General features: G+C 70.8%; 1 protein-coding gene across 6 annotated transcripts in view; it reads right to left on the bottom strand.

Moving 5' to 3' along the window:
• The window catches only part of MAD1L1 (mitotic arrest deficient 1 like 1), a 202,555-nt gene that overhangs the window by 8,482 nt on the left and 178,489 nt on the right, over positions 1-15,584 (bottom strand). For all 6 annotated transcript variants that reach the window (XM_016119080.2, XM_036224937.1, XM_016119079.2 and 3 more), the window contains one exon: positions 10,229-10,419. In XM_016119080.2, the coding sequence (XP_015974566.2) occupies positions 10,229-10,419 (191 nt within the window). The remainder of the gene's footprint in view (positions 1-10,228; positions 10,420-15,584) is intronic.

The raw sequence follows: 15,584 nt of genomic DNA, 5'->3' as shown, positions 1-15,584 counted from the left end.
CGGGCTCGCCGCTGAGCCCTGTGCTCCCGCGGGGTGTCAGGGTGGGCACCGCAGGCAGACCCCTGAGGGGCCTCGGCGAGACCCCTGGGAGTGGAACCCATGGGGGTGGGGAGCTGGGGCGGGGAAGGGGCCCCCCGAGGCTGTGCACGGGCACCTCCTTGCCATGCAGGGGGCTGACCGCCAGAGGCCGAGGGCTGGCCTGGCTCTGCACGCACCGGGCACCGGACAGGGTGAGAGGCCTGAGTCACCTTCCTTCTGGGCCTCCGGGGCACTCGGGGGCCTGGCGTAGACAGGGTGGGCTCTCCCTGCAGGGCTCCCCTGCGATGGGCCAGCTGACCACCTGGCAGGCAGCCGTCAGGATGCACGGCCAAGGAGCTGAGTGGGCAGGCAGCCACGGTCACTGTCACCTCCACCCAGAGCCTGGGCGGCAGGACGACGGGGAAGTGGGGGCCACAGTGACACTCGGGGCTGGTCTCGACCGCACTGGACACAGGGCGCTGCCTGGGCGGAGCGCACAGGCCGGGTGCCCCCCCCCCACGAACCCACGGACGACGCGCTGGACGCTGCCCACTGCTGGGCACAGGGTGTTGGGTCGGGAGGCCCCCCGACCTCCCCAGCCCAGCCGCAGCTTTCCCACACTGAGGCAGGGACATGCTCTCAAGCGTGACTCGAGCCACAGGGGCCGTGCAGCGGATGCGGATGCAGGCAAGGCGGTGGCCGTGACCTTGGCCGACCAGACCGCCCGGCTGGCCCCTTCGGCTGTCCTGACGGCTGGGGGTCGCCCAGCCGGAAGACAACGCAGGGACCTACTGAACTCACATGGAGCACGCCGACCAGGAGACGGGCAGCTCGCCTCTCAGCCTGTCCTCAAACTCCTGGGTGTCCGTGAGCCGAGAGGTCTAGGAAGAGGCCAGCTCGTTACCGCCTCGGGCAGAGGCACCCAGGGGCGGGCTCTGCCCACCGGCCGGGATGAGCCCTAAGCTGACTCGCAGCCACAGAAATGCACAGGCACGCTCGACTTCACCGTGCAAGTGACACACACGGGGAGCCCTTCGCTGTGGCTGAACGTGGGGACATGCTGTAAGGTGGCAGTGCCCGGAGCCGCTGGAGGAGCCGGACGGTGCCCAGGCCACGGAGCAGGGCACAGGCAGGTGGGGGATGGGCGCCAGGCCCCCCGCAGACGGGAAGGCGCTGTGCCCTCCAGAACCTCCTCATCGCCAGCACGTCCTCTGCTCCCCTTGGCCGCAGGGGCTCCCCCTCTCACTGGCCACCCCGGTGTGGCGGATGTGGACGGCACTGGACGGCAGCAAAGCCCCGCAGCCGCCTCTCCCTCCGGCTCCCCAGACACAAGCACTGCTGGGGGCGGGGGGCAGCGGCACATGGCCGCGGGGGGCGCGGTTACGGCCGGGGCGGGGCAGGGGCGGGGGGTGGGGAGGCAGTGGGGTTGGGGCCTGGCGGGAGTGGTGTGCCCTTGCTGGCCGCGTCTCACCACCAGGCTGGACGCCGCCAAAGCCCCTGGGGTGTGCCCACACCCAAGGGTGCCCACCCGACAGGAGCCCTTCGTCCTCCAGGTGTCCTCGAACTGAGGGGCCTCCCAGAACCCAGGGTCCAGTGCACCAAGCGGGCGCAGGGCCAGGGAGTGGCGGCTGAGATGTGGGGGTCCCCGAGCCCGGGGAAGCCCCGCAGCGCCCCCGCACGGCCCGCGTGGGCGGCGCGCCCCCCTGCGCCCCGGGGCCGGAGCCGCCGCCGGCCTGCGTGCCCGACCGACCGCTCGCGCCCCGCCCACCGCCCACGGCTCTGCACCGGCGCTGCTCAGTCCACTCAGGAAAGAAACTTCGAAACTCGCTCTGCAGCGGATTCGCTCCTTGGCCCCAGAATGGAACACGAATCATCTCTGTGCATCCGGCAAGTACCTGTCTGGGATTCCTTTCGGAAACGATTCTTTAAAGGGCTCGAGCGTCCCCGGCTGTCCCAGGAAGGCGTAGGCGCTGCTCTCTGCGCGTGTCTGAGGCCGCAAACCTGCCCCAGCCGGCCTGTCCTTCCCCGCCAAGTACCTGGTTTCCCGGGGGTGCGCCCCGACGTGCGCGACATGCGGGGGCACCGGGGCGGCCCCAGTGGCAGTGCGGGCGGGGCGGGGGCCCCACGCAGGCCTGCGGCTCAGGCAGACTCGGAGGGTCCCCCCGCCCCCGCACAGGGCGGGAGATCTCGGGCAGTCGCCTGTCCCGCGTGACTGACTGACTCGCTGCCGCGAGGGGCGGCCCCGTGCAGTCTGGAGTGCGGTCTCCGGGGGGCGCTGCGCTCAGCTCCCCGCCAGCAGCTGTGCCCACCCATCTCCTCGGGGCAGGACGGCAGCTAGGGTCTCTTCCCAGCCATAGGCCTGGGCGACCCTCTGCCCTTCGGAGCCACGTGACTCACGCCTGCTACGGCTGAGTGAGGGCCAGGGTCCTGCACTGACCACGTGCAGCGAGCGGGCAGCCGGTGCCTGGCCCACCAGCTCCCGGGTGCTCCGGCCCAGCAACACAGAACATGGGAAGAGCTTACTATCTGGAGCCCGGGGGGGCAGGATGTGCAGGGCCGGAGCTGGGGGCAGCTGGGGACCCTGAGGGTGCGTGAGCAGAGGCCAAGCCGCCAGGCCTGCTCGGGACAGTCTCAGCAGCCACAGGCACAGTGACCGCAGCCTGGGCGCTGCCCGCCCGCAGGGCTGTGCGCCGACTCAGGGACTCCTGCGGTGAGAAGGTGCCCGGGGCCAGAGCTGGGCCGGGGATGTCGCCATGTCCACCGGCCGCGAGGGCCCCGGCCACTGGCTTGGAGCACCCAGGCCAACCCTGGGCTGCGAGGCGGCCCACCGCCGGGAGCTCGCCCTGGGTGCTGAGGGCCAGCGTCTGAGCCGGGGCCGGGTGACACTACGTGATCTGGAAGTTCATTACGCTGAGTGGTACGAGGTGTAACAGCCCCGGGAGTCTATTTCCAAGGAGCATTTTGAAAGGGGTAAATCTAATTAAGAACTCCGCGAGGCATCCGCGTTAGCAAGTGATCACGTCGCTGTCACCGCGTCTGCAGCCGGCCGCCTGATGACAGGCTCGCCCCGGCCGCCACCTGCTCCGGCCCTGGCCGGCCGAAGCCCATGCCACTCGCCCCTCCGGGGCCCTCAGGGGAAGGCTCTGAGCCCACTGGCCGGGAGGGGCTGCACCCGGGGCGCCCAGCCACCCCTCGGCACTCCGGACGGGCCGGCCCCTCCCTGCCTGACGCTGCGTGTGGCACGCACAGGACTCCCGGGTTTGAGTGTGCAGTGTGACCTTGACACACCCCACTGCCAGACCCGGACCACAGGGCTGGGGAGCGGGGAGGGGTGAAGCCCACCCCTCGCATGCAGGCCACCTTCACGGGGCTCGGCTCCCATGGGGCTCGGCCGGACGAGCCAGGCCACCTCCTTTCCCGCCCGGGCTGCTGGGCCGAGACCCAGGGTCTCCCAAGGCCCCCAGGCACCCCCGCTGAGCACACGGTCTCCACTGAGCCTTCTGGGTGTGGGGCAGCAGCGGCCAGACCAGGGTCCAGGTCATGAAATGGACAGCAGCTGACCAGGTAACAGGGAAAGTCAACCCACCAGCTACCCCACTGAGCACTCCAGCCCCTCGGCGGGCAGCCCTGGGTCCTGGCAATGCCGCTGCAGGCGCTGAGCCACGCCCGTCCCTGCTGTGCCCCGACCGGGGGCCCCCTGGGCGCACTGTGTGCTTCCCTGAGGCACAGAACGGGCCACGCCCCGGCAGCCACCCCACGACCCCGCCAGGGAAGGAGAGGGATGGCGGAGCCGGCCGGGGGAGGACAGAGAAGCGAGTGCGGGAGAGGGGACGGTCTCCGGGCTGAGGGCCCGGCCTGGGCCCAGGGCCGGGTGGGAGACGTCCCGTCCCCGGACACTGGGGGTCTGGTTAGAGGAGCTGATTCTAGGACTTACAGCCACCCCGACTCCCCACCCAGGCAGTCCAGAAGTGCAGGATGCCCAGGGTGCCTGGCCGGGGGCCAGACGGGGGCTCTGCGGCCGGGCTCCTGTCCCCACCACACACTGTGGGCCTCCGGCTCCGCGCCTGCCCAGGGTCGGGACGTGTCACGGGGCCTGTGCCCCAGAGGGCCCAGGCGTTGCCCCTGGATGCGTAACTGTGACAAGGAACAAGTGTCTGGAAAAATACACGTTTCTACGTGATTGCTTTTTTAATAGGTTGGTTTAACATTTGAAATTTGATTTAATTCCAACCTGGTTTTCCCCAGCACGGGGCTGACCTGAATGTCGGGGAAGCTGTCACCACGGTGCCCGTCCCTGATGGCGGGGACCCAGGAGCACGGCCCTGTCCCTGGGTGCCCAGCTGGTGTACTGGAGCGGGAGGGGCCGTAAGACCTGCCCCCACAGCTTCCCCTCCAGACCGCAGTCCTCGGGGGAGCGGGCAGCCGCGGCCTGGCCTGACCGGCCTGTCTGGAGCCGAGCAGGGATGCTGGCCTCAGGGGACCTCGGCTCAGCCGCCTGCTGGCTTCGAGCGTCTCTGCACAGGCACGAGCTCTGGGTCCCCAGTCCCCAGGAATGCCACGCTGGCCGGTGAGGCGGAGCCGGGCGAGGTCCACTCTCCTGTGCAGGAACGGCCCAGGTGTCCCTCCGTGAGGCGACGCCCGGGATCAGGGCGGCTGCCAGCAGTCTGGGCAGCGACAAAAGGTAGAAACGTTGCCGCGGAGGCCCCTGAGCAGGTGACCGCCCTGGGCCTCTGCCCCCCATGCGCAACCGGCAGCTGCGCCTCGGAGCTGGGAGGGCCGAGGAAAAACTCACTGCAAGGGCCAGCGCTCCGCTGGCCAGGCACACGCCTCGATGACGGGTCTGTCACAGTGTGCTGGATCCCCGCTGCCCCCGGCGGCCACCCGTGGGTGCCTGGTGCTCCCTGGCGGGGGCCACCCTGACAAAGGTGCCCACGGACTTTACTCACTCGATGCCAGGGCACCACCCAACTGTGACGGCTGAAAACCTCCCTGACCCCCTAAGTGTCCCCTGGAAAAAATCACCCCAGGTGAGAGCCAGTGTCGGGAGGCGGCCCCCCGTGTCCGCGGGAGGGGTGCAGGGCCCGCCCCGCAGCGCGTGCCCGGCCTCCCGGCCCCTTCTCCGCGGGTGTGGGGACAGCTGCCTCGCTGAGCGAACGGGCCGGGCCTCCCACGCCGATTTCTCAGCGGGAGCCGGACGCCGCCGCCGCGTGCCGGGTCCGTTGTTGACTCAACGTTTCCCTTTACGTCGAGCGTCCTTGTTAACTTAGGTAAACGGGGCTTGAAAGGAGGCTTTTGTCACACCGGAGCGTGCACACGAACGCCACCCAGGACGAGCAGAGCAGCGGCAGACGACTCGGCGGAAGGCGCGCTGAGCCGGCGGCTGCTCCCGCGGCCGCCGCAGGGGTCAGCAGCCCCAGACGCGGCCACGCCGGCCCCGGGCGGCGCCCGCTCCGATGAGCCTGGACGCAGGCCTCCGCAAAGCCTCCTCGTCCCGCCCAAGACGGGCCAGAGCCCCGGCCCCCGCCCCTGTGACGCCTGCTCGCTGCACCCCGTGCTCCGCTGGTCCCCTGGGAAAGCTGCTCCGGGTCATGGACAGCAGAGGTGCGTCGGGGAGGACGACCTGATGGCCATGCCAACGCCGCTCGCTGAGCGATTGGCCTCCCAGTGACCAGCGCCACGCGGACTGGTCCCCAAGGAGGCCTTCCGCAACCTGATGTGACACGTCCGCACGGCCCCTCAGGACGGACACCGAGCTGCCCGTGGACGGGCGCAGCCGCTCGCGGCGGGCGCTGGAGGCAGGGCGGAAGGGTGAGCCGCACCTGTCCTGCTGGGTGCCTCCAGGCCGGGACGCCGACCTGCCGCCAGACGGGGTGAGGCGCTGCCCCGCGCGCCTCGGCGGGGTCGACAAGGGGCTGCGGCCAGGACGCTGTCCAGGGTGCTGAACGCTCCGCACGGAGCCAAGGTCAGGGCCTGGCCCTGACCGTCGCAGGGATTCCGTGGGCACAGCGCCAGGAGCCCCGTCTGAAGACGGACCGCGGAGAGGGTCTGTGGACGGCGGTCAGTGTCACGCTGCCCGTGGCGGCGAGCCCGCAAGCGAGCAAGGGCCAAGAGGGGACCAGCCGGACGTCCGACCACAGGGAAATGCGCTCACCGGTCACGACGCAGCCACCGAGCACCGCCACGCGAGGGGCGTCTGAGCACAAGGTGCTCAGACACGGTGTTAAACCAGGAGGCGGGACAGAGCCCCGTGCCGCGGCCCCTGCTCGCCGAGCACACGCACAGGCACGGGAGCCCACGCGGGCGGCCGCCGGGGCACTGAGGTCCCAGGAGACGAGTGGTTTGAGGTCACCCTGTGCACCGCATTATGCACTGATGGACATTGCTCTGTGTGTGGTCAGACGGGGGCAGGGGGCCCGGCACCCCACAGCCCACAGCCCGGCACCCCGTGGGCAGACGCCCCATGTGCGCAGCCCCCTGCCCCACTAGGAAGTCCCGGAAGGGTCTGCGGCCGCGGCTGCGGGCTCAGCCTGCCCAGACACGCTCCTCTCTGCCTCAACGTCGCCGGGGCTCGGCCCCGCAGCCTTGACCTCTGGGCCTCTGCACACGCCGCGGGGGTGACCCCGGGCCTTTCCGCAGCACTGTGCCGCCCTCAGTCAGGGGCCCGCTGACCGCTGCGAGGGGCCGGTTACTTCCTTGGGAAGAAGCTGTCACCCAGCCCAACCCTAGCTTTGTCCCGTGACTGCCAAGAAGTCATCGGCCTCTTGAGCGCCTCCAGCGACCGGGAGCGCGGCCCCCACTGCAGCCCGCTCTCTACCCCCTGCGCCCCTCACCCTTGTCTCCGCCCAAGGGCAGGGAGCCTTTCCGGGCGCTGATGAGGGCTGTGTCCTGGGAGGCCCGCTGTTCAGCCCCACCTCCGGGCCCCCCGAAGCAGCCGCCCCTTCTCCACGGGGAAGGGGCGGCGTGGCCTGGCACCCTCCGGATGCACAGGGGGCAGGCGTGGCCGGGCAGAGGGGCCGGGGCCACGGCACCCTGTGGCCGCTCAGCGCCCTGACTCGGCACCTCCAGGGAGGTTCTGAAGTCCCCGTGCGCTCAGAGCAGCTCCACAAAAGTTGAATTCAAATGGAAGCATCTGTCTGGACCGTCACCAGCTAGACCAAACACTCCAGAGTTGGCTTCCTCTGACGGGAGTCTTGTGGGGGTGGGGGGCAAAGAGAAAGCACCTCGGCCTGTCCCCCGGGACGCCCAGGGGACCCCGTCAGCCCTGACCCCCAGCAGGGACGCCACTGGGCGTGTGGGCTCGTCACCACCCTCCCTCGCCGGGCCTTGAGCTGACCACACGGCCCACGTAAGCGGGTGGCTGAGGACCCCACAGAGCAGGGGCAAGGCCAGCTTGCCCTGGGCCTGGCGGCCCTCCCACTGCCCGGCGGGCACACGGCCCGCCCCTCGGGCTCGCTGGCTGTCCCGCCTACTCGTCTACTCACTGGTCCGAGGGGACCAGAAAGGGAACTGGTCCCGAATGACACATAACAGGTGCTTCTTCCAACAGGAGCAGCATTTCTGGAGGCCCAGAGAGCTGAGTCTCGGGCCGTCCACGTCCGCAAAAGACCCCTTTCCTGGGGTCCACGCAGCTCCTCACTGGCTGGCTGCCCGGAGGCCACACCCTGGCTTCGCACCACAGCCTCAGCACCAGGCTGGGGGACAGCTCTCCCCCCCCCACCCGGCCCCCCCGCCCCCTCGTCGGGCTGGGCAAGGCGCCCTGGGTGCAGGGAGCCTCTTCCGGCCAGGAGGAAAGGCCATGCTGCGGCAAGTCACACGAGGAGGCTGAGGCCACGGGCCAGGCGCCTGCGGAAAGCCCCAAAGCCTCTGCGGCCAGCGTTGCCTCTGCTCCGAGGACAGAGGAAGCCAAGCCAGCCATCCCCTGGCACTTGGACAGCTCCCAGCAGACAGGCTCCGTCCAGGAAGAATCGAAGGCCAAGGCGCACTGCGTGGAGTGACCAGAAAGCCGCCGCCCTCGTGGCCTCTGCCTCCTGGTCCACTGAACGGAGGCGTGAGCCCAGGTGACATGCTGAGCGCCCTGGAGCCTCCTTCATGCTGTGAACAGGAAGCCATGGTGGGCGGGCGGGAGAGGCCGGGAGGCCGGTCCGGGGACCCCGCCCTCTGGCAGAGCCTGTGGGCTGAGCCCAAAACAAAGCCCCAGTGACCCTGGCGCATGCCTGCAGGGCCCGCTCAGCCCAGCGGCACTGGGCTATTTCCGAGAGATCGTCTCTGGGGAAGTAGAGCAGACTGAGGCGGCCGAGAGGGTGCCGTGCAGGGCAGCCCTGCCCAGACTGCCACGGCCGCCTCCACGCGCGGCTGCACACGGCCCGCGCCGAGACCCCCCGTGCCCTGAGGAAAGCCCCTGAGGAAAGCGGCCCCAAGCCCCGAGGCCAGAGCGAGGGCCCAGGGAGCGTCTGGACTGAGCTCCCGTTTCGGGTGGGACCCGAGCCCGCAGAACAGGTGACCCGGCCTGGGGCGCAGGCCGGTCAGGCTGCATGCACATGGATGGCTCGAGCCCTCTGGGCACTGCTGGGACGTGTGGCCGTGGCCCGGGTCCCTGGCTGGGACTGGCTACTTGCAGGTGGTGTGAGCCGCCCGGGTCCCGTGGTCGCCGGCTGTCTGCTGTTCACCCTTCTGCCCGCCGGCCCCACAGAGCCTCGGGGCGGTCTGCGTGCCAGGCCAGGAGGAGGCGCAGCGCAGCCTCCCTGGGTGGGGACACCCTCCGGGCCGCAGTCTCACGGTGACATGTGGACCTGCCAGCACCACCAGTCCGGTCCCCTGGCCAGACTTTTCCTGCCGAAGGGCCCGACACCTCCGAGCCCGTCCGCTCGGCACTGGCACGGGGAGGCTTTTCCAGGGCCCCCGCGGCCCACGGAGCAGTGTGCCGGCTCAGGGCTTCAGCACCTGGGTGCAGGGCGGGGGCCCTTCTCGGAGGAGCCGGGCTCTAAGGAGGCCTGACTGACGGGACCGACGCCCGCACGCCCGCTGCGAAGCCCGCAGAGGCCGCCGCGTCGGCAGCTGGTGGGCCGGGCAGCAGTCGTTTCCTGTGCCCAGTGGCTCCTGCCAGCGGAGGCAGAGGACAGAGACCACAGGGGGGCAGCCAGGAGCCCCAGCAGCACCACCCCCGCCACCTGGCCTGGCGCTCCCTGGGGCGGAGCTGGTCGCCCCCTGCAGGAGCACCTGGTGGCGGATGGGGGGGTGTGCGTCTGGCTCCCCACGGCCGTGGAGGGCAGCGTTTGCACCAGGCCTCGGCGGTCTTGGGTCTGTGACTGGACTCTCAGCGGCTGCAGCTGACCCAGCCGTGGCTGGAGCGGGAATTCCTGCGTGGACTGCCCGTCCTCTGTCTAGGTCCTCTCTGCCCTTGGGAGAGGCCGGCACAGCTGGGCAGGGACACAGGACTCACCTGGCCCACCTACACGGAACCAGCCCGACCCCCACGGAGACCCCCACCCCGTCCCTGCTGCTCCTGTGCGAGCTGGTGTGGGGGAACGCCGAGCTGGGGCAGAGGGCCGGGTGGCCAGGACAGGAAGTGGGATGTGTGCTCTGACCCTGCCTCAGCCCCCAGCACTCTGCAGCTGCCCCCCTCTCAGGCTCTGGCCACCCCACTGTCCATGCCACAGCAGGGGCGAGCCCTCCTGTGCCAGGCCCGGGGCATGTGGCCGAGCATGGCCCTGGCTCCTGTGCAGCCCGCGGCCCAGCACTGACCGCTGGCTGTGGCCGCTCCGGCCCACGTGGCTTGAATCCAGTCACTTTGCCCCCGAGTTCCACCCTTTTCTGACGAGACACTCCGAGGTGCTCCAGAGACAGCCGCCTACCCAAGCCGACGGGCCGAAGCATGTGCGGGCGCAGAGCTCCTGGGGCCCCCGGACCAGAGGGGGCATGACTGGCGCCAGACGGCGACTCCCAGGAGCCAGAGGCCGCCGCGCAAGAAGACTCGGCGGCGCCAGGCCCCGCGGCCGGAGCTGCCCGCCAGTGCCTCAGCCGCCGCGCTGCCCTGCCCGAGCCCCGGGCCCAGCGGCAGAGCTGAGCAGCACCCCCATCTCCTCGTGGCTGACCCAAGGGTAACGGCGGCGCTGTTTCCATGAGGCCAGGCGCCTGGCGCTGTGGCAGCGGGCGGAGCTCGGGGCAGGAGAGGGCGGGCGGAGCGGGGCCGGGGCCCGCCCCCCGGTCCTACCTTGAAGACGAGGCAGTCGTCCTTGTGCTCGGCGTACATGGACGTCAGCCGGTACTGGCCCTCCCTGGTGATGTCCACCTGGTAGCCCGTGAGCGTGTAGCAGGCCTTCCGGAACTCCTGGATCTTGGTCTGGAAGACCTCCTTGAGCCGCTGGTTTTTCAGCTCCGCGCTCTCTACCTGCTTCTTCAGCTCTGTGGAGGAGAAGCAGCTGAGTCGCCGCCCGGAGGGGCAACAGGGGCCGGGGCCAGAGGCCACCGGCTACGAGGCGGGAGGGGACGCTTGACCCATGCGCTTAGCCATCAAGGGCAGAGGACAAGCCGACCAACGGTCGGGCCTGGTGCTGACGGCGACGCAGCCGCTCCGTTAGAGCTGGTGACACTGAGGCCCGAGGCCCCGGCTGCCGACCCCACAGCTGGCTCGGCTCTCGGCCAGCAGAATGACAAGGGGCACTGCAGACCGGCCGAGCCAGGGCTTCGGGGGCGGGCGCCGGGAGGAGGGGGGCTGCAGCCCGGGGTGGCCGGGCTCCAAAGCCAAGCCACCGCTGGCCCCGAGGCCTCCGTGATGGCCACGGAGCGCTGCGCAGCCTGGGCCCAGGCTGGCCCTGGTGATGGGGTCGGGCCCTCGGCCCTGTGTCCAGCCCTGTACTGTGCGAGGGCCCAGGTCACCTGCACAGAGCCCGGAGATCCTGGGGGAAGGTGCGCCCTGTGGCCGTCACGGGCGCGATAGCTCTCGCTCGCCCCGCCACGGGCCACGGGCCACGGGGGAGACCCGGTGTCGTGCTGTGTGTTCTCAGGGGACGCCGTGGCCTCCTCCACGGCATTTACTGAAACGCAGCAGGTCACTGAGGAAGGCCTCCGTCAGGGCTCCTCCCTCCGGAGGACCGCAGGCGCAGAGGACGGAGCAGCGGGTCTTGTCACTCTCGTGTCCCCAGGGCCCCGCCAGGGGCCCGCAGCACAGAAAGCACGAGGGCCGGTCCCCATGCACCCCGAATCACACCCCCCAGGGGTGCTCTGCGGCCCGTTTAAGCAAAAGTAGAACAGACGGGGCTGCCACGAGCTGGAGGAGGGCAGGCGCGCGTCCACCCCGCGGCACGGCCGCGGAGGGGCCGCAACGCCAGGCCGGGGACCGTGGCCCCGTCTCCCACGGCGAGGCCCACCCGCCAGCCACCCAAGGACGGCCGCGCCGGGGGCAGGCCCGCCTCCTCCACAGAGCAGGCGCCAGGGTCCCCCAGACGCCCCAGGAGACGCCTCGTGTCACGCGCTTGGCAAGTCGAGGAGACACGTGGCCGAGAAGCCGGCTTCGGAGCCCTGGACGCAGGGGGAAGAGTCTGCCCGGGACCGAGCCACGACCCCCGCCAGGCACACCACGCGGCGGGCGCCGCCCGGACGGCGCCCCCTCAGCGACGGGCCGAGCGCAGCTGGCAGAGGCCGCAGCCCCGGCGCCCACCGCCAGGAAGCGTCAGGGAGACGCGGGTGCCAGGACGAGGACGGCCCGCGAGGGAAGCTGGCGGGAGCGGAGCCGGCGACCCCGGGTTGAGCGGGCGAGGCCGGAACACGCTGAACTCCGAGGGCCGGGCAGCAGCTGCCGCGGTCCCCGAGGACCTGGGGTCCCCATGGGCTGCGGTCCCAGGATCCTCGCCCCCACGCAAGACAGGCCTGGCCGCGGACGGCGCCTGCGGGGCGGGAGGGCAGGCGCCCCGCGGGGCCCCAGAGCCCACGGCCCACGGCCCCCCCAGGCGGGCCGGCAGAGGGCAGGGCGTCAGGGGTGTACACGCCCACCAGCGCGGGGTAGCCACGAGTGGGGGCGGGACCACCGGGGGGCGGACTGCAGGGGAGTGGGGAGCAGGAGGGCGAAGGAGGGGAGGGGCACGCGGGGCTGGGCGCAGGGGGGACAGGGCGGGGGAGGCGGGAAGACGAGGTGCAGCGGCAGGACCAGAGCTGCCGGGCGGCCGGCGGTGCCCGCAGGGGGCGGGTCGGGGAGACAGAGTCTGGGGAGGAGGCAAAGCAGATTCGGCCGCGTAGCCTCCAGCTGTGAGGCAGGGCACAGCCGGTGCACGTGTGCCGGGCGCGTGTGTGCGCCCACGGGCATGAGCGAGCGCCGCGCCTCCCGAGCGGGAGCGGCAGCGGCACCAGCCTCAGGCCCTGTGAGCAGGCGGAGGCGTCCTGCCTGCCCTTTCCCCACGGGGGACGGGTGCTGGGGGGCGGCACACGGGCCCCCACAGCGCCTCCACGGCCGAGCTGCCCGGCTGCAGCGCCACGCTTAGCAGCTGGAAGCAGCTTTTGAAACTTTCCTTTGGGGACTTGGGACAGAGCCCTTTTTCTTTCTGAAAAGTGGATTAAAACCACTTAGCCAATGCTGGGATTTTTCAGGCCTTTATAAAACAACATAAGAGAACTAGGCACGGACTGGCCACGCCAAGGGCAGCAGCCTGAACGGCCCGGAGGGCGAGGCTGCAGGGCTGTGGGCCGGGCGCGTGCGCCAGTCCCCAGGAGCCCGGCAGGCAGCTCCCAGTTCTGCTCCGGGCCAGAAAGGGCATCAGTGCCCTCCGACCTGGGCCCCGGCCCCTGCAGCCTGGAGCGGCCCTCGGGGCAGAGGTGGCAGCTGGCCGCCCCTCGGGTCCACGCCCTGCGCAGAGGGTGGGGGGGGACATCCCCGAGGCGCCTCCTCCGCCCGCGCGGGCCCAGGGCGCACACGGAGCAGGGGAGGGCGTACGGTGTGACTCGGAGGCCGGCGCTGTCGCCCGTCAGGCAGGGCCCGGAGGCCCCGAGTCGGGCTCGCGGTGTGTGCGCCAGGCCGAGGGACGTGCCCGCCGTGTCCGGACGCTGGAGGAAGCCACGCGGGGGGGCGCGCAGGGCACGGGCCGGGATGGCGAGGCCGTGCACGGGAGGCGGCGGATCTGGGGAAGACGGGAGGGGGCGGCGCAGTGTCCCCACAGGCCCGGAGGGCGCCTGCGTGGTGAGCTGCGCGCAGACCAGGGAAGGGACCCTGCCGCGCGGGGTGCGGCCGGGGTGCGCGGGGCCTCCGGTCGGCGCGGCCGCGGGCTGGGAGGCAGGGCCCGGGCAGTGCTGCAGGCGCGGTCCGCGCTGCGTCCCCGTGAGCCCGGCCGCCGTGGGCCCGCTCGGCTCCGGCCCAGGGCTGGGCCACGCTGCCTCGTGCCCAGGGATGAATTATTCACGTCCTGTACCTTCTAAACTATTTCAGTTTTACATTTTTAAATATTTAATAATTAGGCATCAAACATTTATGCAGTTTTATCAGCAGCTGTGGGAGTCGGTTCTGCAGGCCCGTGACGGCTGGCCGTTTGGGGTGGGGAGGAGCGGCGCTGAGAGCTGGACAGATGCCCCCAGGACACCACGCACAGACGGGCAGGGCCGCCGATGAGGCACAAGTGGCCTGCTGGGCTCCTCTTGGAGACCGCTCGTGCCCCCAGCCCAACTCCGGGCCAGGAGCCTGGGCGGCGCCCGCTGCCCCGTCTCTGCACAGCACGCAGGCGGGGAGGCCTTTCTGAGGAGGGGCGTGGCGGGGCGCCACGGTCCCCAGGGACAGGGGGACAGGGCCCCGCCGTCCCCTAGCCAGAGCCTGCTGCCACCCGAGGGGATGTGTGTGCCTGAAGCCCCCGGCCCCTGGGACACGGTCTCCATCGCGAGCCTGTGTGCCCCTGCTGGGCCGGAAATTGCACATCTTACGCGAGCGAGAAGACGCTGGCCCTGGAATTACATGCAGATGGCCGTGCGTGCGCCTCCGCCGGCTCCTGGCAGACGCCGCCTGGGTGCGCAAACGGCATCTGTGTGATTAACCGCTCACTCCACAAACAGCTTGTCACCTTGCACAAAAATGATCTGAAAAGACACCAGCAATTACGGCCCACCAGATTATGGGGTGGGAGCGTCCCAGGGTGACAGGCGGGTGCTGATGTGACATCATGTTCTCAGGAAGGCCCCTCCCCCACTGCTGAGGCCAGAGAGCAGCCAAAGCCCCGGAGCACGGCCGGCCCCGGGCCTCGTGGGTGCCAGGCCCCCGGCCCTGCCGGCCCTTTCCGGAGCAGAAGGCCAGCTGGCCCAAGTGGAAGGCCACTTCCTGACCCTCATCTGGGCCTCTGACAGACGTGGGCTCAACGTTCGCCAGCCAGCGGGCAGAGAAGCCAGACCCGGAAGCCAGGCCTTCAGAGTGGGGCAGTTCCCCAGAGGCCACTAGGCAGCAATCCTGTGGGGAGACCCACCCCCCGCCACACTGGGCTGGCCCCCCTGGCCCCACTCCCAGGGCCCTGCAGACCAGAGCGAGCCAGCTGCACAGGGCCCGCCGCCTGACTTGCGAGCATGTCTGTCCGCCTGTCCGCCAGCCCTTTTGTCTCCGCAGCCCTGGGGGTCCTGCCCGAGGCCAGCAGACTCCCGGAGCTCCTCCGCAGCGGCCCCCGCGTGACTGCCCAGGGCCACAGCCATCGCCCCAGGACCGGGCATCCAGCTGCTCTTGCTGCCTCTGCAAGGCCTTGTCACCTCATCCCAGTCCGAGAGAAGAGCCAGTGTCCCAGGGGCCGATAAGTGACCAAGACCCAGACCAGGCAGGTGGCCCCTCCCAACGTGCAGACCGGGGACTCTCCCCGCTAGGTGGGGATGGGGGAACCTGGGAGGCCGGGGGCACCCAGGCGGGCCCAACACCCCCACGAGGGTCCTGACGCGAGGGGTGCAGGGGCCGGCAGGGCGTCTGAGGGTGGCGGACGGGGCCACGAGCCAGAGAAGGGGGCCGCCCCTAAAAGCCAGGATCAGCAAAGAGCCGTGAGGACGTGACCGGCTGTGGCGGCCCAGCCGGGGGACACTCCTGTGGTGGCCTGATGGCTTCGGGCCCCGCTCCGGACGGGAGCAGCACTGGGAGCGCAGACGTGGGCTGACGCGGCCGGACCTGCAGCCTCCGCGCAGGGGAGCAGGGTCGCGGGCCCGGGCGTCGGGGCCCAGGGCGTCGGGGCCGCCGTGCTGGCGCACGCGCAGGACGCAGACCATCGACGGACTTTCAAAAGGGCAGCAAAGGCGATGACGAGGAGGCACGAGGTGCAGGGACCCCCGAGCACCTGAGAGGGACCGAGTGCGCCTGGAGCCTGCGCAGGCCACACACAGACAACGGTCGGACGCGCTCCGGGGCCCCCCGGAGAAGCCTCTGGGAGGAACTGGCGTGAGCACGCAGCTCCTCTGGGACGAAGGAAGCACGGAGCACAGAACGGGGCGGCAGCTCAGACCCCGCCACACGCAGGGGCCCCTGCTTGCCAAGGGCCAGGCTCGCTCCGAGCGGCTGAAGCGAGGACGGGCCGCCCGGCCAGAACGGCCACGCCCCGTGGTCGGAGGGCAGCCCAGGGCGGTGGGGGCGT

Source organism: Rousettus aegyptiacus, unplaced genomic scaffold (genome assembly GCF_014176215.1).
Source record: "Rousettus aegyptiacus isolate mRouAeg1 unplaced genomic scaffold, mRouAeg1.p scaffold_m13_p_7, whole genome shotgun sequence".
Taxonomy (NCBI): domain Eukaryota; kingdom Metazoa; phylum Chordata; class Mammalia; order Chiroptera; family Pteropodidae; genus Rousettus; species Rousettus aegyptiacus.
Note: the sequence above shows the minus strand (reverse complement) of the source record. Positions and strands in the feature narration are given on the sequence as shown.